General features: G+C 57.7%; 1 protein-coding gene across 1 annotated transcript; it reads left to right on the top strand.

Moving 5' to 3' along the window:
* Positions 1-697: 697 nt before the first annotated feature.
* ARID3C (AT-rich interaction domain 3C) lies at positions 698-19,249 on the top strand (the record flags this gene model as incomplete). Its single annotated transcript, XM_084225136.1, has 8 exons — positions 698-736; positions 1,351-1,680; positions 13,167-13,239; positions 16,864-17,047; positions 17,256-17,500; positions 17,772-18,041; positions 18,220-18,309; positions 19,107-19,249. 8 exons carry the CDS (start codon positions 698-700, stop codon positions 19,247-19,249), a joined length of 1,374 nt encoding a protein of 457 aa, XP_084081262.1.
* Positions 19,250-20,024: the final 775 nt, after the last annotated feature.

Raw genomic sequence — 20,024 nt, 5'->3', positions numbered from 1 at the left:
ACACACACCTGTGGGGGGGACTCATCCATCCCGCGGTACGCACGCAGGCAATGGACACATACACACTCACCTTCTCCCAGCACACACAGGTATCTACACACATAGACAGACTCTTTAAAAGGTGTGCGATGGGTGCAGCACCCTCTTACACACGTGTGCGCAGACCCCTCACACACCCTCCCCCCTTCACACTCCCTTCTCACACATCTATGCGCGCACAGCCTGCACACACCCCCAAGCACTCCCCTCGTCCAGCACCCACACATGGACACAGACTGGGGGTCTCCCAGTCCGCTGCGCCCCCGGCCCGGGTCCCCATCCCTCCCACGGCCCCGGGCCGGCTCTCGGCGGGCCGGTCCGGGTCGATCCCCCGGGGCTGCCGTAAGCCCAGCCCTCCCCGGGTGACTCCCTAGACGTGCGCTAGCAAATGGGAGCGGGGAGGGGTGTTGCTGTCTGACTGCCACTTGTTGCAAAAAAAAAAAAAAAAAAAAAAAAAAAAAAAAAAAAAAAGGAAGAAAGAGAGAAAGAAAGAAAAGACGGAAAAATCCCACCCACCCTCATCTGCTGCGGAATAAAAGAAATATCGGCGGGCGCGGCGCCATGTGAGCGGCGGGCCGGGGCCGGGACCGGGCGGAGCAGCCGGCCGTGCCCCCCGGGACGGCGGGGCGAGCCCCGGGCGGCGCTCGGAGCCGGCGGCATGGTGGAAAACCCCAGCCTGGCGGCCAAACCCGCCCTGGTGAGGGACGGAGCGGCCGGAGGGGCTCCGGCGACGCGGGGGTGCATGGCGGGAGCGGGGTAGGGACGCCAGCGTTGGACAGGGAGCGGGATCGGGGTTCCCGGTGGGAGCGGGAGGGGCGTCCCGAGAGGACAGGGCGCCCGGTGAGACCTTCCGACAAGATCGGGACGGGATCCCCGGCGGGGACGGGGACGGTGGGGGTAGGACAGGGTTCCCCGTCGGGGCGGATGTCTCGGTTGGGACCGGGGAGGAAAGGGGTCCTCGGTAGAACGCGGTTCCCAGTGGAAATGGGGCGGGAGTCCCACCACGACGCGGGTCCCCAGCGGGATGGAGGAAGGAGGCTCCTCGGGTCGGACCCGTGTCCGGCAGGAGCGGGGACGGCGTTCCCTGGAGGAGCGGGGATGTGGCGGGGCAGGGTGCGGGGGTCCCGGCGGGGGAGGAAGCCCCTCCGGCGGCGGGAGCCGCGCCCGGCGCGGAGACGGCTCCGCGGGCAACTTTTGGGCAAGGCCCCCGGGAGCGGCGGGGAGAGCGGGTGGGGTGGGGGATGCTTCCTCCCTTCCCTCCTCCTCCTCCGGCTCCGGAGGCAGCGCTGAGGCCGTGCCCTGTGCCCGCAGCCGGCCGCCCCGCCGCGGGGGCCGGGGGCGGCGGGGGGGCTGCGCTTGGCGGCGGTGATGGAGAGCCTGCAGCGGCAGCAGGCGGCCCGCCTGGCCCGCGGCCCCGACGGCGCTCCCCGACGGCCCACGGTGGAGCCCGGCCCCGGCCCCGGGCCGCCGCCCGCCGCTCCCCGCCGCCGCCCGGCCTCCGGCCCGCGCCCGCCGCTCGCCACTGCGGGGGAGGAGGAGGACGACGAGGAGGAGGAAGAGGAAGAGGAGGAAGAAGGGGAGCCCCGCGACCCACCGCCACCACCGCACCACGAATGGACCTACGAGGAGCAGTTCAAGCAGGTAAGGAGGCATCGCTGCCCCGGCACCGGCTGCTCCCGGCAGGCATCCCCGGTGTTCCCCCCAAACTCGGGTTCAGCTTTCCCTGAATGGACAACCCTTATGCCCCCCCCTGGTGCCAAACCCTGTCTGTATCCCACCCTAAATGGGCAACACCACACCCCAACCCAGACCCACCCCAAGTAGACTTTCCCCATATCCCCCTCAACCCCAGACATTATTGCAATCCCACTCTAAATGAAACCCCACCAGTACTCACCCACTGCCCCCAAACCTCTTCCTCCCCTAAATGGGTACCCCCTGAATGCTCCTCACTTCCCCTGTCCCTAAGCCCTGTCCCACCCTATAGGTATCGTCATCATCCTATGTGCTCCCTATCTCCCTGCTACCAAACCCCATTTCAACCCTGCTTCATGACCCCACCTCTCTTCTCAGTGTCCCCTGTGCCTGTCTACAGGCCCTGCATCAAGATAGGGTGTCCATCTCCCTGTGCCCACCCTGATCTGTGCTCCATCCTGGTGCGTCCATAATGGGTAAAACAGGCTGACCCCTGCCCATGGGGGTTTTACAGAGATAAAAAAGGGCAAGGGCTCTGGTGTGTGGTCACCCCAAGGAGCTGGCGAGCCATGGAGCTAAGTTCTTGTGTCTCTGCAAGGGCCCGGGTGTATTACAGTTGGAGGAAGTAGCACATACACCCTGTCCCCTCATTCCTGGTGGGCGCAGGTAGACCCTTCTGAAGCTGAGGACACAGGCAAAGGGCTTCAGGAGCTCATGCAAAGGATGGGAGAAAAGTCTCCCTGTATTTAATGCATGTGGATCTCATCTGAGCTGTGTTGTGCAAGCTCTGGTTTGCACCCAGCGGGTGCCTCTGCATAAGGGTGTGGGCATGAAGTGCACAGCACCAGGGCAGGTTTGTGCTCCCCGTGCGCTCAGCTTCCTTGTGGGAGAGAGAGAGGCGCAGGGGGTGACAAGGAAGATGTGGTGAGGGGATAGAACAGACAGAGATGTCTCCCTAGAGCTGTTGTGTGGCTTTTTAGGACGGTACTGCTCAGGGACAGGAGGATGAGGGCACTTCAGTCTCATCCAGTTCTGGCAGGAGAGCACAGGAACAGCAGCAGGGACCCAACTTTTGGCTGCTGTGGGAGCGTGCTGCTGCCTTTTCTGTTTCAAACTGCTCAACACCTTGTTACTTTGGGGGACCGAGGCTTATCCCTTGCCTACAAGGCAGCAGGTAGAGGTGTGGACAGGGCACGGGCAGCACATGCCCCCCGGCTGTGCCCGGGGATGCTGCCAGCGCCTGACACCGCCTTGAAGCAGACCGGGAGAGGGCCAGGGTGGGTGAACTGCACAGGCCAAACAGCTCGTCCGGGAAGTGTTACATTACACTCCGCTGCACAGAAAAAGGCTGACTGTCCGGTTCCCGGGGTCAGCCGGGAGGTGGGAAGCAGCTCCTCCCTCCCAGGGAGGCTAGGAAAGCATCCCCGGCATTTCTCGTCCTTCAGCCTCCCCGCCCTGCCCCTGTCTGGGGCTGCCCTCGCTCCTTGTGCAGGGCAGGAATGTTGTGAATAGTGGGAGAAGGATGACAGGAGAGGTTGGGGTGCGGGATAAATCCTGCCACAGCTTCCCAGTGTGAGAGCTTGCTCATTCCTTGTTTACTTCCTTTGGGTTTTTCCAACCCTGATTGGAAAAGTGATGGACCCCTCATCCAGAGACACACGCCTGTGTTTCCCACCTTGTGGCGTGTCCCAGCCAACCCAGGAAACAATGGGATGTCCTTCTGCAGTTTGGAACAGGCTGCGGTGCCAGCTTGCTTTGGGGTCTGCAGGGTGGCTGTCACTCCTGTCCCTCCCCTGAGATCACGAAGGAGGGGACATACCCCTGCCTGGGAGGGACATGTCCCTGCTGGGTCCTCCCCAGGCTGCAGGGCTGTGGCTCACCCAGCCTGGGGAACAGGTTCTCTGCAGGGACTCAGTGGGGAGGGTGGCTCTGCTTCAGCTTTTGGAGGTTTCCCAGGGGTTGGGCTGTGATACTGTGGGGGAGGTGAGGGGGCAGCATGTGTCAGCTGGAAAGCCCTGGGGCAGTGGCAGTGTGGTTGTGAGGGTCCTGGAGGTGGAGAGAGACCCTTGTAGTGGCCAGAGCTGTATTTCCCACCAGAACTCCCTGCCTGAAACTGCCCAAGCCATCATGCCATCACTCAGGGTGAGATTCGGGGCTTGTCCCTGCTCTCATCCTCCTGGACTGGGGGCACAGCTAAGTGAACAGGGACCACCAAATCCAGGCTGTTTGGCAGAAAGTGGGCAGAGAGAAACTTCCCCATCTCTCTGCAGTGGGGAGGATGCCTTGATGGGGGTGGGGTGGGAGGTTGGTGCAGGACCAGCCAGGGAAGGGTTTCCACACAGCGCAGTAGTGCTTAAAATGGGAGCAGAGGACGAGGTGGTTGTGGCGAAACCCACAGGTTAACAGGCAAATGCTGCTTTGCACAGAGGAGCTTTCTGGGGAAATATTCCACATGTATGCTGTAGTTTTATATGCTTCCTGAGGTGCTGGTTTGGAGAGGTGCTGGTGAGACCTTTGCTCTGACTGGGAGGGCTGCTGTAGTGTTACAAGGCTGAGAGACCCCCTCACCCCTGCCTCTTGCATCAGCCCCCGGCGCCGGTTTATGTACCTTGATAAGGACACATGGGTAGAGACCTGGGCAAAGGTCTGGGAGGTCTCCACACCCAGGGCTGTCAGGCAGACCCAGCCCTGAGGTGGGGGGTACCAAGTGGGGTGTGATTATGCACTAGCCATGAACCCCAGCTTCCCTAAGGGCTGGGATGTCTCCAGGTTTTAATTCTGTGGTACTGCATTATGTTTGACTTGGAGGGCACAGGTAAGAGCCTGGCATTTCTGGCACCAAGCTCAGCTCCATGTGTTCAGTTTTCCCCCTAGGGAAACCATGCATATAGACAGGGATGGGTGTGCTGGTTTCCTCCAGTGATAGAAGAACAGCACCAGAACCCGGAGCTTTCTTCTTCATTCCCCGGGGTGGGAGGGACTCAAACATCTGGGCTTTGCATCCAGCTCTCTGTTAGCAGAGTGTATGCTGGCAGAAGGATGCCCTCCCAGCCAGGGCCCCTCTGGCATGTTCACACCAATCTGTGACTGAGGGGATCAGGATCCTCTGATGCTCCTTTCTCCCTTCCCAGGAGCAGCTGCAGGAGGTGAGCCTCAGCCAGCCCTTTAGGAATTCCAGGGTGTCTGGTAGCCTCAGTGGTTAATTTGGGGGTGGCTGGTTTTGCCGGCAGCTGTTTGCCATTATCCTCAGCCTAACCCTGGAGTGGCTGTTTCTCCTGCCTTGCCTGTCCCTGATGCCAGGAGTTGCCTCTTGCACCCACCCACCTGTCCTTTACATGCATTTAGGGAGGGCTTGCCAGCTGTGAATGTGTGCACTCACATCTCAGAGCATGGAGGTGTGTGTGCAACAAAGACCTCCGTGTGCCACAGAGGGTCGCCCCAAAATGAGTGGTGTGCACCCTTGTACCTCTGTCCCTATTGCTTTCTCCTGTGGTGTTGTCCCTGGGGATTGAGGAAATAGAGTCAGGAATGTTCAGGGAAGGGAGGTGGCTGAAGAGGGGGACTCTGAGTAGAGGGTAGTGGTCTCCATGCCACAGCCCTCTCCTCACCGTCAGTGTATCTTCAACCTAAGGGCAGGACCAAGGGCTCCCAGAGCTAAATTAGAGGGTCTTTGGTTACACTGCAGAGTCAGGGAGGGAGAAATGGACACATCGCCCCATCCATTTCTGCCTGGAGGCCTTTCTCTGGCAAACCTGTGAGCAGAGCTGTGCCCCTAATCTAGGACCACCTGCAGCGGGGAGGCGGCATCAGCAGCAAAGGTCGGTGTGCCAGTCCCTAGAGCTCCAACAGCTCTGGCAGCCCAGCAGTAGTGGAGGGTACAGGACAGGACTGCTGGGGTGTGGCTGGAAGGGCAAACAGAGGTGTTCTGGGGGTGTGTGTGCCCACAGACCAACCTGAGTGTGTGCATCTGTATAACTGTACATGTAAGTGTGGGGGTATGTGTGTGTGTGTGGACCCACCTGAGTGCCTCTGTGTGTAGCAATCCTTGGGAGGCCCTGTGTGTCTGTATGGATGTACAGGAGCATGCAGTGTGTGAACCCATGGAAGTGCTGGAATGTGTTTATGGGTCCATATGAGCACTCAGGTGTGCATGGATCCATATGGCTGTGGGTGTGTTTATGGCACCATGTGTGTGTGTGTGTGTCTGAAAACACCCATGTGCATGCACAGGCACATGTGGGGTGTCCCAGTGTGTTTAGGCATCTACATGCCCCTACCAGTGTCACAGTCTTGGAATTGCATGGACCCTTGAGGCAGGGTTTGAGGGCTGAGCCCCCTCCAAGGCTACCTCTTGCCCAGCCCACAGTGCTGAGCAATCCCAGTGGTGCCAATCATCTGCTCCCATTCCTGCCCCCAGGGCACTTCCTGGCCCCACTGGAACCTGTGGGATGCTCAGCGCCTCAGAAGCTGCCACAACACTATCTTCCAGACAGGGATCCAAAGGGTTGGGAATGGGGCTCTAAAGAGGAAGTGTAAAAACTAGTTTAGTGTGTGAGAATACCCTCACTGTGGAGGGGAGAGGAGCACCATCAGGAGCTCACACTGAGGCTGCTTCCAGCTCCCTCCCCCACTACCTCCCTGAAATCTGATGAGTCTTTGGGGAGGATGCACCCCCTCATCAACTTGGGCCTCCAGTAATCCACTAATTGGGTTAATAATGGAGGTAAATCTCCTGTGCTGCCAGCTGGCTGGGCAGGTCTGCAGCAGGGAGGTCAGATCTCAGGTGGTGGAGTCTGTTCTCAAAGGGATGGATGGGTGGGTGGATGGATGGATGGATGGATGGATGGATGGATGGATGGATGGATGGATGGATGGATGGATGGATGGATGTGCACAAGGATTGTGTGTGTATGTGAAGAGTGTGTAGGGATGCATAAGTGTGGACAGGGTCTGTGCAGAGGGGGAGCACATACAGAGGCTGTGTGAGTGTGCTTGCTGGGGCTGTTTGTCCAGGGTGAGGGTGCACAAGGAGAGCATGCACACATGTGTGCATCTGCAGAGCAAGCTGCAGTGTGCATGAATGTGCAGAGGCTGAGCAGACCTCTGTGTGGGGGCTCTGGAAGCCCATCCCTTCGGGCACAGGGCGCCCAGTGGAGTTGCCTCTGTTAGTGAAGCTGTGTTCCCCATCATGCTTACAGAGCTCCATCATGCTCCAGAGCTTACATCCGATGTCTGTGGGAGGGCATGAGTGAGAACCAGGCCCAAATGCTCTTTATGCTCAGGCACACAGCTCTTCCAGTAGCTGAGGTGGCGGCTGGGGTTGCTTTCACAGGGTGTGGTTTGGGGCGGCCACCAACCTTTCCTTCTACATTGTCCAGTCAAAGAAGTTGCAGGAAGGAGCAGAGGTGCATGGTGGGGAGGGGGATTGAACAGCCCATGCACATCCCAGGCATGCACACAGCCCCCCGGGGCTGCACCCCATACTCACACAGCCCCACAGCAGCTGTGTGCGTGCACAGACCTGGTGCTAGAGTATGCCCTGTGTGCTCACCCGTACAAGTACCATGGGGATGCATGTGCATGTCCCCTGGGGACACCTGGGTTGTTGCTGGTCATGGACAGGGTGCCATGGCTCCAGTCATCTAGTAAGGAATGGAAGGGGAAGGGTGTCTCACGACTTCAGTCACCCATGGAGGGATCAGGGGCAGGGAGGGACAGGAATGGAGGGAGAGGCAGACATAGAGAGGAAAGCAAGGATGAAGGGGAGGCAGTGGCGTAGCAAGCACCGATGGGTCAGGGAGGTTAACCCGAACAAATCCGCTCATTGACTCCCTGCCTGCTCAGCCATGAACGAGTAACAAGGGGCTGATCGTGGGGGACGCGCGTTTGCCGGGTGCCGGGACCGCCTCTCCCGTGCCGCAGCCCCCGGACGGGACAAGGAGCCATGAACGGTGCCCATGGTGGCTCCACACAGCCGTGGGCACCGTGCTTCCTCTGGTTCCAGCCTGTGGGGGAGCCATGCCAGCATGCCCTGCCTCAGTTTCCCCTCCTGCAGAGTGGGTTAAGCAGAAGGCTGGACACCCTGTGAGCGCCCCACGTCACGCCAGGGCCAGGCTGTGGGTGGGGGGCTGCTGTCCCAAGGCCGGCGCTTGCCAGCCAACCTTGCGCGGGGCCGGGTTAATGTTTGCAGCAGGCAGCCCTCCCGGGAGCGGCTGCGGCGGGAAGGGGGGTTTTAATGACCTGCCGGATCTGCCGCATTATCAGCGCTGATTAAACCTGCCTGCTCTATAAAGTGCCGTTAAATATTAAGCACGATGACAGGCTTTGAGGGGGACCCACAGCGCTGGGAGAGGTCCCCAAACAGAGGTGTCCGGCCACGCTAGTGGGGTGGCTGCTGAGGTTGGTGGTGTTGGGATGAGTGAGCGCCCTGCACCCCTCGGGGCTCTGGGGTCAGGGGAGCAGCGTGCCCCCATGAGCCAGCACTGCCTTCGATTGCAGCCGGCCGTCCCAGCAAAGCCGTCCCAGCAAAGCCGTCCCGTAACCATTAACTTATTAACAGCTGGTGGAAGAGGCGAGTGGTGGCTTGCAAGGTCAGGGGGTGGTTTGTGCCTGGCGGGGAGTGAACTGCCCCCCAGCCCTGGCAATGGGGATGGGGGGAGGGACCTGCAAACCCTTAGTTTGTTGTATGTGCCCCATGGCAGTGAAGACTCTAACTGTGGATACTGTTGGGATCCCTGAACCCCAGTGTGCTCAGGGCTGTGCCTCAACTGGGAATGGTGAGATCCTGTGATTATCTGCAGGGTAAACTGAGACATGCCAGCAGGGCACAGGGGAGGACACACCAGTGTCTGGGTGCTTGGTTCTGCACCAACCATCTTCCTTGGGAAGGATCTCAGAGGCAGCAGTTGAGCTCCGGAGAGGTGCAGTGACTCCAAAACAGTGCATCAGCAGTCAGCCACCCGTGGTGTGTGGCTGGGGGGTGCAGGGACGTGAGCATTACCTGGGTGTGCTGCGTGAACAGTGGCCAGATGGAAAAATTAGCAGTGTGGCTAATCAATGTGGTGGATATTAAGCAGCTCAGGGTTGGGGGGTTTGCATGGTGGGGGGGAGCTGAGCAGGCTCTAGGGTCGATACAGCTCATATTAAGTGGATTAAATCCCGGCTGCTGATCTGAGCCCTCGCTGCCAGCAGGAGGTGGCAGCTGAGCAGGGACTGTGGGGGTCCCACTGAGATAATTTCTCTTGGCAGCAGGGCCCAGGGGGGAGTCACCAGGGCAAGCTGAAGTGCCTGGCGAGTGGCTTAGCACCTTAGCACCTCATCACATCCTTCCTCTGTCTAGTGTGCCAGCTAGGCTAAGGGGTCTCAGGAACCCAAGCTTCATCTCTAGAAGCCCTCCTGGCTCCAGGAAAGTCATGTCCTGGGTGAATGGTTGGTGTTAACAATATTACTTAATCATGGGGAGGAGGAGGAGGAGGAAGCACAAGGCATATTCACGTCCTGTTAATAAACCATGTTTGAGCCACTGACCTTTACCCTGCCTGACAAGCCCCGTTATCCCCATCCCTTAAGGAATATAGATGTCGCCATGGCAATGGGATGACAGGAGGGAGCAGGTCCCAGAGCTGCACCCAGCGTGGGGTGTGGGATGAGGACGCACTGAGCTAGTCCTGCACAAGAACCCAGGCCAGCAGTGCCAGGTGGAGGTGGGGTGCTGCTGGGTTCCAAGGCCAGTGGGGTGACCAAGCATGGACAGGTCCCCAAGGCTGGCAGAGCAGGGCTGCGCTGCACACCAGCGGGATATTGATCCCAGGGCTTGACAGTTTAATACTTCCGTTTATAGAGGAATATAGTTACATCGATGGCGTTAAATGAGTTACTAATTATATCAATACAAACACGATTAAAAGGGTCCTTGCTCATAGGTCACCACAAGCAGGAACCGCTGGTTGTGTTGCACAACTGCCCCTGGGCAAGGCTCAGACCACTGCTCCAAGGCGCGTGGCAGGGGGATGCTCTGGGGCAGCGTGTGCCCTGTGGGGTCAGGGGTGCCCATCCATGTGGAGTGCCTGTCTGGGGCTGTGCATGCATGTGTGGGACTGTAAAATCAACCCCTTCTGGAGTGCTGTGTTCCTGTTCAGGGCTCCGTGTGCCCATCTGGGGTTGTGTATGCCCGTACAGGGTTTGTGAGTGCATATATGGGGTTGTGTATGTCTGTTTGGGGTTGTGCACGCATGTATGGGGCTCTGTTTGCCCATTTGGGGCTGTGCATGCCCAGCTGGGATTTGTGTGTGCTGTCAGGGTTGTGCATGCCTGTCTAGAGTCGTGTGTTCCGTTCTGGAGTTGTACGTGCCCCTCAGAGGTTGTGAGTGCCTGTCCAGAATTGTGCATGTATATATGGGGTTGTGAATGCCTGTCTGGTGGTGTGTGTTCCAGTCTTGGTTTGTGGGTGCGCATACAGCAACGTGTATGTTCCATCTGGGGCTGTGCATGCACATTTGGAGTGCATGTCCATCAGGTGTGTATGGGGTTGTGGATGCTCCTGCAGTCTGGTGTGTGCCCATGGAAGTCTGGGCACACACCAGACTGCTGTACATGCCTGTGGGAGGCTGTGCACTTCCAGACGTGGCTGTGTGTGCCTGTGTAGGGATTTGTGCCCCTGTGGGTTGTGTGTGCATGTGCATTACAGGCTTTTGCATGCTCCTGTGATGTTCTACATGTCCCTGCGGGGTTGTGCACACCACTGCAAGGTTGTGCAGAATTGTACATGCCCATTCCACCTACTGTATGGCACTAGGGGGATCTGTGTCCCTAAACACGGTTGTGCCTATGCTTATGTGGAGCCGTGCAATGTCCACAAGGGGCTGTGCATGCTCCTGTGGGGTTGTGTGGACCCCCACAAGGCTGTGCACACTTGTGGGGTTGTGCAAGCCCGGGTGTAGTTGTGCATGCCTGTATAGGGTTGTCTATGCTGATGTGGGCTTGTGCACCCCCACTTGGGATTGTGGCAGCCTGTGGGGGGTTATTCACACCCAAGTGGGGCATGTGTCCCTGCACAGCGATTGTGTGTGACCCAGGAGATCTCTTCTCCAGCCTGGGCATCCCCAAATCTCATGGAACACCCCGTGCATCCCAGGCATACCCAGGGGCCATGCTGGCTTGTCCCCAGTTACTCAGCTCTGCTCTCATCTCCACTTAAAAGCTGACCTTTGCTCCCCATTTGATGTAATGTGTTTTTGCATCTCAGTGCCCCACAGATAAAAGGTTAGAGGTTAATAAACAGTGGAAAAATAGAACCTGGCCCTTGGAGGTCACACCTGTTTTGGGGGCTGGAGTCAGTAGCAGCCCGCTCTAGGGGGGATCCTGCCTGCATCCGTGGAAGGAGAAACACGAGTGGCACCCAGGGCAGAGGTGTGGGTGCTGAAGCACATCCACTAGGCGACCCTCAGGAAGGCCATGGCTTCACCTTGCAGTGGGATGAGTGGTAGTTGCCAATTCTGGGTGTTTGCCCTTACCTTGATAAGTCAGATGTCAGGGGATGTCAAAGTGCTTGGTGTCGAGGCCTTCCAGAGGCAGGGACAGGCAGAAAAATGCAGGCAAAGGCTGGCTGACACAGCCTTCCTGGGGCAGAAATCAAAGCAGCCTCCTGGAGCTCTGTTCAGAGCCTGACCTAGTTACTGTAATCAATGGTTCAGGGACCTCCTGGAAAAGAGCAGGCAATGGGGAGGGGGCACAGAGCGAGGCAGGGAACACTGCGGTGGAGAGGGACACAATACTGACACCCCGGGGTCAGGGCACTCCAAGAGCACCCAACTGCAAGGAGGGGCTGGGTAAGTGGGATCCAGAGAGCAGGGAAGCAGTGCAGAGGGAGCTCCATGGAGCCAGGCAGTCAGCACCTGTGGGCAGGGTGAGAGTCTGGCATTGTACCCTTACACAAAGTTAGGGACAGGCAGTTAGCGCCGATCTGTCTCTGACAAGGGACAGGCAGCTAACAACTGACTTAGACCAGGGACTGTGTTAGGTGTGTCTATTCAGTGGTGGGAATCGTGGGGTCTGTAGTAGCATCCTCACATCCCCGTAGGTCCCCACATTCCCCCATCCCTACATCCCACATCTCCATGTCCCCAAAGTCTCTACACCCTACATTCCCATGTCCTTGTATGCATGTCCCCATTGCATCCCTGCATCACCCCATCTCCGTGTTCCCTGAGTCCCTGCAAACCCACATCCCTGCATTCCTGTATCTCTGAATTCATGTGTCCCCATGGCATCCACCCCCATCCCCACATTCCCGTGTGCCTGCAGCCTGACGACCCTTAAGCGCAGCTCCCTTTATCTGTCTAGTGAGTGATGTTCTGTGTGGAGCGGGGGTGTGCTCCCTTTCTATTGTTTTTTAACGGCCTTTCCCAGCACAATTGTTTTTTAAACGACTCTATTTTGTGCCTGACTTTGTTTTCCAGCTTGCATTTCTTTGTATACGTTTTGGAAATCCATTCTGGACTGCTGAGTTTTGTTTCTTTTCAATGGCTTTAAATTCTTGCCGGGCTTGCTGGGAGGAATTGGTGTCTATAGTGTCTTCGATTGGTGCTAATTTTTCCTTCATGTGCTCTGACTTTTACTGCTGGGCCATCGATCTGGCAGGCTCCAATTTGTCATGGTCACTCAGGCGCTGTGCTGGAATCAGGCGAGCCCGGACTTTCACAGGGAGCCAGCACTTGGTGTCCCTGGTGTAGGGGCTGCACTCTCCTCCCCAGTGCTGTCCCTCAGCTCAGGCTGTGTCCATGTGCCCAGACCATCCAGCACCCATAATTATCCTCACAGCCACACATATTTGTGTCTGTGCAATCCTGGGCGCATGGCAGCCCCGGCACTTGCAGCTCCCTTGATGGTACCCAGTGGTATGGTTGAGGCAACTTTTCCTTCCTCAGGATGGGATCGTCCCCCACTGTTCAGGTGGGCCTGTGTCCCTATAAGGAATATGGGCTGATGAGGATGCTGATTCCATGCTGGGACTTGGGGAACACCAACAATTGGCAGTGCCAGAGCAGCACTGAGCATCCTGATCCCGGGCTCCTGTCTGGGGCTTGGGGTTTGCTGGTGCCTCTGGGCTGTGATTCTTGCATCTGAGAGGGCGAGGGGCAGGACAAACAGAGGCACAGACCCAGCGTCTCTGCAGCAAAGATTCAGAATAGTCATTGGTCTGTGGGGAGCCTGTGCCAGAGGCACAGGGAGAGCCACACCCAGGCAGAAGGTGTGTCAGGGGATTCTGTTAGGGGTACACAGAGAGCCTCTTGTTGCTGGCAGAGCAGGCAGGTGGGGCCAGGGGTGATGCCAGGTTCTGGCACAGGCAGTGTTCGGATCCAGGCACTGTTCCCCTCCCCATTCTCACCTGCATGTGCTGGAAGCACTGATCCCTCTCTCTCTCCTGCCTCCAGCTTTATGAACTGGATGAGGACCCAAAACGCAAGGAATTCCTGGATGACCTCTTTGGCTTCATGCAGAAGAGAGGTAAAGGTGGGTGGCTGGGGTGGGTGCCACTGCCACCCCTGCCTCGGCTATTGGTGGGGGGCTCATGGTGTGTTGTTCTCAAGCTCTGAGCTGCTCCAGGTCTCTGCAAATCCCTCAGGCAGGTGTTGTGGTGCTCCTCCTGGGCCTCCCCCCAAACCCCAGGCTGGGGCAGCTGTCGATGCCGATATCCCGTGCCCATTATCGATGCCCAGCAGGGATACCTGCTGGAAACACCTGGTGGGGATGTCCATTAACATACCCCGCGGTGACAAGCATTAACAACACCCGTTAATGATGCCCATTAGCAGTTTTCAGAACATTTTAGGGATGCCCGGTGGCAATGACCTTGGCAGTGCCCTTTAGGGCTCCCTGTTAGCAGCACCTGGTGAGGATGCCCACCATCAGCGCCTGATTTGCGGGAGTGGGGCCGGCAATCCGGGCAGCGCCAGGCACCCAGGGGTTAAGGGCTCACCAGCCAGCCCATCCTCATCGGAAATCTTTGCTATCGGCATGGGGAGCCGAGCCGGCTCCCGGGGACTCGATAAATGCTTTAACCTTCGCCCTCCCCGGCCCGGCCTGCGACAATTAAAAGTTGCCGAGCGCGGGCGTGTGGCCGGCCGTATTAATTAGAGCCTTTTGCTGGTGTGTGGATTAATGAACAAGCCGCTCAATAGCCAGTAAACCCCAGGCAGAGGTTAATGCCGAGCTAATTAACGGGGAAAGGCTGAGGGGGGTGCAGGAGCTTTGGGGCTGGCTGTGCATGGGGTGAGGGAGGGCAGAGGGGGGCAGTTACCTGCACGCCTGCCTATTGGAAGGGTGGTGAGGGTCCCCACCTGGCTGTGGGGCTGCAGAGATTGACTTTTGGGCTGGGCCGGGACACCACAAACTTGTTGTGGTCACGGGTGTGTGTTGAGTGGCTGGCACGGCCATAGGGCTCACGCTGGGGCCAGCTGTAGGCTGTGTATGGGCTGGGTACTGCCCCATGGGTGCCCCCTGGCCCTGGTGCAGAGCTGTGGGGAGTGAGTGGGAGCATCAGCACTGCCTCGGCCCTCCAGCATCCATCAGCTACAAGATTCATGGGCTGTTCTGCAGCTTCATTATCTCTCTCTCCAGAGCTAATTAACTCCCTCACTATTGGGGCTGGGGCTAATTAAGTAAGTGCCTGCTGGTGTGGGGAGGAGGGAGGGAGCCTAATGCTTCCCTGACAGTGCTGCTCCACATCCCTCTGTGTCTGGATGTCCCACTCCTGTGCCCTCCATCCCTTCTGTCCTGCTTCCCCTCTGAGTGGGTGCCATCCCTCAGGGGAGGACAGGCAGGTGTGGGTGCACAGATGCAGGTGTGCAGGGATTGGTGTGCATGAACCTTTTGAAAGAGACAGGGATTTTAGACTAGGGTACCCAGGAGAAAGGGGACAGAAGGGCTATGGGGCAAGGACAGCATCCCAGGGGTCATCAAGAGCTGGGTAAGAAGCAGCACCTGAGAACCACTGCAGGTGCAGCTGAGGCACCCAGAGGTGCATGGACGGGGGACTGTGACACCCAGGTTGTGCCCCCAAGGTCTCCAGGAAGGATTGATGTTCACAGAGTGAGCCCTGCTGAAAGGGACTGCATCCCACCCGCTGTCTGTCAGGACAGTATCAGCGCTGACATTTGTCAGCAGAGTGGAAAATTTGTAGGGCTGAAAAATTGGTTGGGGGGCAGACCTTCTGAGGCCACCCCATGGCACAAGAGCACAGCTGGCCCTGGTGGCTCATGGAGGCCATACCACCACCACCATCAGATACAGGGTACAGGCAGTGGGGCAGCTCATGGCCATGCCCCAACTTCTGTGGCACCTCAAAGGCAGTAATCAGGGACAAAAGGGGGCTATTTTTGCATTTGCTTAGTGAGGTCTGCAGGCTCCCCCTGCCCCCCATTTCGCCACCAAGCTGAGCACCCTGCTGATAACACAGGGCTATTAATCAGTCAAGGCGCTAATTGCAGCCCCACAATGGCTGCATCACCTCCCTGGGCTTTTGTGCCCTTCTCCCTGGCTGGGGCTGGGGCCATCACTCTGTGGGGATGCAGACAGGTGCCTTTGTCAGTGGGACAGGCATCAGCCACACACCCCACACAGCCCTGAGATTAATGGTGAGGCAATTTCATAAACCACCAAGGCTGGAGATGGGAGAAGAGAAGAGAAATCCATGGGCCATTGGCTGGGGGCTGAAAACTTACTGTTTGGGGGTGAGGAAGAGCCCTCAAACTGGCGCCCCTGCGGTGATGGGTCTTGAGCCAGCAGCCCCGAGCAGAGCTGGTGAGCTGCTGACAGCAGATGTCAAGTCAATATCTCTGCCTTTCTCCCAGGAGGATAAACTCCTCTCCCCCTTCTCGACCTGGTGAACAACACAGACACACACAAAAAAAAAAGTTAAATTAACTCAGTAAAAGAATAAAAAGAGCTCATTTTTCAGGCTTATGTGAAGAAGCCAAGCCAATATCAGGGCCATAAATTAGGGATGCTGGAGGATGGCGGTGAATGACGGCTTCGTTTGAGGGGCGAAGCGCAGTCGTGACAGCCTCCCTTGGCCAAATGGATGGCTTTCCAATACTGCCTGTGCCCCGCCACCTCGCAGGAGAAATAAATATGGGGTGGAATGGCACAGGATGGGACAGGGTGGGACAGAATGTGATGCTTGTCCCTCCTCTGCCCAGCTTCCAGCAAATGCCCAGACCATTGTCCCAAGAAGGCATGGAGCACAGCAAGGCTGTGAGGTTATTTGGGGGTGCTGAGAAAGTGGGGCGGGGTTTTTAGCCAAACTTGGTGGCTGTGGAGACCGTGCTGATCTATCCTGGGCTCACAGAACCCTGGTGAACCCACATTCCCTTGCCTCATAGCTTCGTAGAGGAGGGTGATGGTGGGCCACCAGCGGTCAGGGTCTCTGCTGAGAGCAGTTGAAGAGGTTTGGGGTCAGGTTTCTTGAAGCAGGGCACTAAAATCCTTTAAGCAAAGGAAACTTCTGGGGCCAGCTGTAGGGTTCAGAGGTTTTTCAGGAACTCTTTGAAAGAGTCTGGAGCTGGAAGAGAAAACCTCTCCATAGAGAGATGGTAGGTTGTGCCCTTCCAGAAGAGTTGTGGGGGTCATCCCTCTTCAGAAAGGTTATAGGATGGGTCCCCTTTTAAAGTATAGGAGGACTCTCTCTTTATGGAGCTCTGAAAGAGCATTACAGAGCAAATCATTCTAGGATGCTCTGAGAGATTTTGTAGATTGGTGCTGTACAGATAGCTCCAAGAATTGTAGGGACACAATCTTATCCAAGGATGTCTAGAGGATGTACTTTGCCCATCCCACTGAGGCTCCATATCTCAGAGAGCGTACCCAGCCCCACTGACAGCTCCATCAGAGGTGACCCTCTGCCAGCATGCTGGGGTCTCCCCTGCTTTTTGGCACGGTGCCACTCTCCCAGGCACCCTGGGGTCCTACCTGCACCCAGGTGCCCATGGGTGTTCACCTGGGCAGGGAGAGATGCGCCTCCCATTGTGGGTACTGGCAGTGGGGGGAGGGTGGGGGCTGTGATCCCAGGTACAAAGGGCTCCTGTGGGCAGCCCCCCACACCCTCCTGTGTCTCCTGTGTGCCTCCGGAAGGAACACCAGTGAACCGCATCCCCATCATGGCCAAGCAAGTGCTGGACCTGTACACACTGTACCAGCTGGTGACAGACAAGGGTGGCCTGGTTGAAGTCATCAACAAGAAGATCTGGCGGGAGATCACCAAGGGCCTCAACCTACCTACCTCCATCACCAGTGCTGCCTTCACCCTCCGCACACAGTGAGTGCCTGGCAGCATGGCAGGTGGGGAACACCTGCCCTGGGACACCCACTGGCTCAGATGTCCCAGAGCCCTGGATGGGGTCTGACATGGAGTACCACAGAAGTGGATGGAGGGCTCTGCTCCTTCCCAAGGGCTCTTTGCTCAGCACGGGGCTGGCTGGGAGGTGCACGACTGTGGATCTTCCCCTGGCTTTCTCCCCGTGCAGATACATGAAGTACCTGTATCCCTACGAATGTGAGAAGCGGGCGCTCAGCTCTCCTGGAGAGCTCCAAGCTGCCATCGACAGCAACCGTCGGGAGGGGCGGAGGCAGACTTTTGGCACAGCACTCTTCAACTACTCCCCAGCCAGCACCCCAACCCTGCTGGGCACGCCCAAAATGCCTCTGCCAGCTCTTAGCATCTCCACTCACAGCTGTGGCCAGCTCAGCCAAGTGCACAGCGTTAAGAAAGGTGGGTGAGGATCCCATCTTCCCAGAAGTGGACACTGCTGCAGCAGCAGGGATGTTCCCTGTCTGCTCTTGACCTTTTTGCTGAGGGAAAATAGGAACTATGTTATTCTTTTAGTCCCTTTTACAGAGTGTATTTTCCCTGGCTTTGGAGAAGGAGCAAGCCCAGATGCTGGGAGTGGTGGCCTGTTCTGCCCCATTGGTGTTGGGGTGGAGTGGGGATGGTGAGATGGGGTGGTGATGAGGGACCCACTGAGCTCTCTTGGTCATTGCAGAGGATGGAATGCTGGCAGCATCAGTGCCAGGGCGCATTGCTATCCCGGTGGGACTGGCCGGCCACCCTCTCACAGCAGCCCAAGCAGCAGCTGCCTCACAGGCAGTGGTGCTGGAGCAGCTGCGGGAGAAGCTGGAGACCGGGGAGCCCCCAGAGAAGAAGGTGGCCCTGACAGCAGAGGAGCAGCAGCGGCTGGTGCAACACGCGCTTCAGCACAACCTCTTGGCCATGGCCTCCCAGTTCCCCATGAACATCAAGATCTCCAACCGAGGTAGAGATGCAACACCTCAGCCTTGGTCATCCCTTTCTCTGGCACCCAACATGGCAGCAGCAGCAGCCACTGGAGAGGAGTGTGGATGCCCAGAGGGACTGCGTCCCGGCTTATCTGTCTCGGACAGGTTCTTGTTTCTGTTTCGCTTAACACTCATATTGGTATTTCCTTTCCCCAGATGACAGACAGGAGACCGCATTGAACCTGTCCACCAACAGCATTAGCAGTATCAACATGTCAATAGAAATAAATGGAGTTGTCTACACAGGTAAATAGAAGGGCCGCTTGGCCCGTGTAATTGCGGCCGGGAAATCCAATAACTTATAGCCACTGCCTGGCCAGCAAGTCCTTCCTTCAATCTGATGTCTTTACTATAAAATCCATCGTAATGAAGTGGCAGGGCTTGGGGAGAGGGGGCAGGAGGAGGAGGGGGTTGACAAGGATGGAAATTGGCCCAAAGCAGGTGCTAGCAATGAAGGGCTAAAGTGGGGGTGAATAGATGGATGGATGGACAGACTCTGGCTGAGAAGTGACCCTGCACCTAAGGTCATTCCACACCCCAGGGTCCCAAAGGCAGGGCTTGGATTTGTGGTCAGCCCAATGCTTGTGTGTCCAGAGGGTCTCTGGCTGGGTGAGGGGCTTGGCTGATTGCAGAACATGGTGCAGGGAAAGATATTGGGGTGCTTTGGTGGAGCAGAGAATCCTTGGGGTGCCAATGTGCACCAACTTAGCTAAGCCGCCCATGCCCCCCAGATCCCCATCCCATGCCCCCCAGATCCATCCCTGTCCTGCTGAGACACCCCACAATTAAAATCAATGGCTTTGCCTTCAGAACTTAAAAATTTAATGAGCGGGAAAGGTCAGGGCTATGCTTCATGTGGGGCTGCCAGCCAAATGGGCTGTCCCACATAGGCAAGGACGACTGGGTTGGGGTAGACACCACAAGTGATAACAGGGGGCTGAAGCCCCCATGAGTCCCACACTCCCCAGCCTGGGTGCTAGGAGCCAGGTGAGTCAATCCTCCTACCCTGGGCTTGCCCTAACCTGCTTGTTCTTGTCCTCCAGGTGTCCTGTTCGCCCGCCGGCCCTCAGCCACCTTGGCACCCAGTGGAGGGAGCACCCAGACCCGTCCAAACCCCATGCCTGCCCCAAGCCCCCTGCTCCCAGCCTCCTCTCAAAGCCACACTCCCACTAGCACCTCGCTGTAAGGCAGATGTGCCCCAATCCTGAAAGCAGTTGGCAGTGCCCAGAGTCTGGGGGGCTGAGCTGTGGGACCCAGCTGGGCCAGCAGGGTGGGATGGGGGACCCAAAGGTGCCTCTTGCTGCAATACTGAGCTGTGTCCATGCAAGGCTGTGAACACCCACGCAGGCCCTTTTGTCCCTTATCCCTGCACATGCCCTCTGACATGCACACAAACACACACAAAAACATACACACGCACACATAGATACACACGTACATTCCTTCCCAAGGCACCACCCCCAGGTGACCCTCCCATACATCTCCTGCTGCCCTGATGCCTGGGGGCCCCCCAGGACCTGCATGCTGCATCCCCTACATCCTGCAGCCCCTAACCCACCTCGATGCACGCACTGCTGCCCCTGTACATGCCTCAATGCATACACTGTATCCCCTGCACACACCCTTGGTGCCCACGTTGCCTCTCCATACACACCCTCCGTGCAAACACTGCAGGCACGATATGCTGCAGCCCCTATAAATTGTGGCCCCTATACACTGCAGCCCCGATATATATACTGCACCCCCTACCCACTGCAGACGCCCCTACCCAGTCCTCCTGCGCTGCCTGGGCTTGCTGTCCCTGCCCTGGGACACCCCCAGGGTGGTGGCATCTCAGCCCCCCAGGTCCTCAGCTCAGGGGGATCACCCTTGGGGGGGCAAATAATGGGGATATTGGTGGGAATGGTGGGGGTGAAGCTTATTGGGGTGTGGCTGGGATTGGGGGTTTATGTTGGGGTGGG

The sequence above is a fragment of the Fringilla coelebs genome (assembly GCF_963513975.1).
Source record: "Fringilla coelebs genome assembly, chromosome: Z".
NCBI lineage: Eukaryota > Metazoa > Chordata > Aves > Passeriformes > Fringillidae > Fringilla > Fringilla coelebs.
The sequence above is the reverse complement of the archived record's forward strand: the minus strand, read 5'-3'. Positions and strand labels throughout refer to the sequence as shown.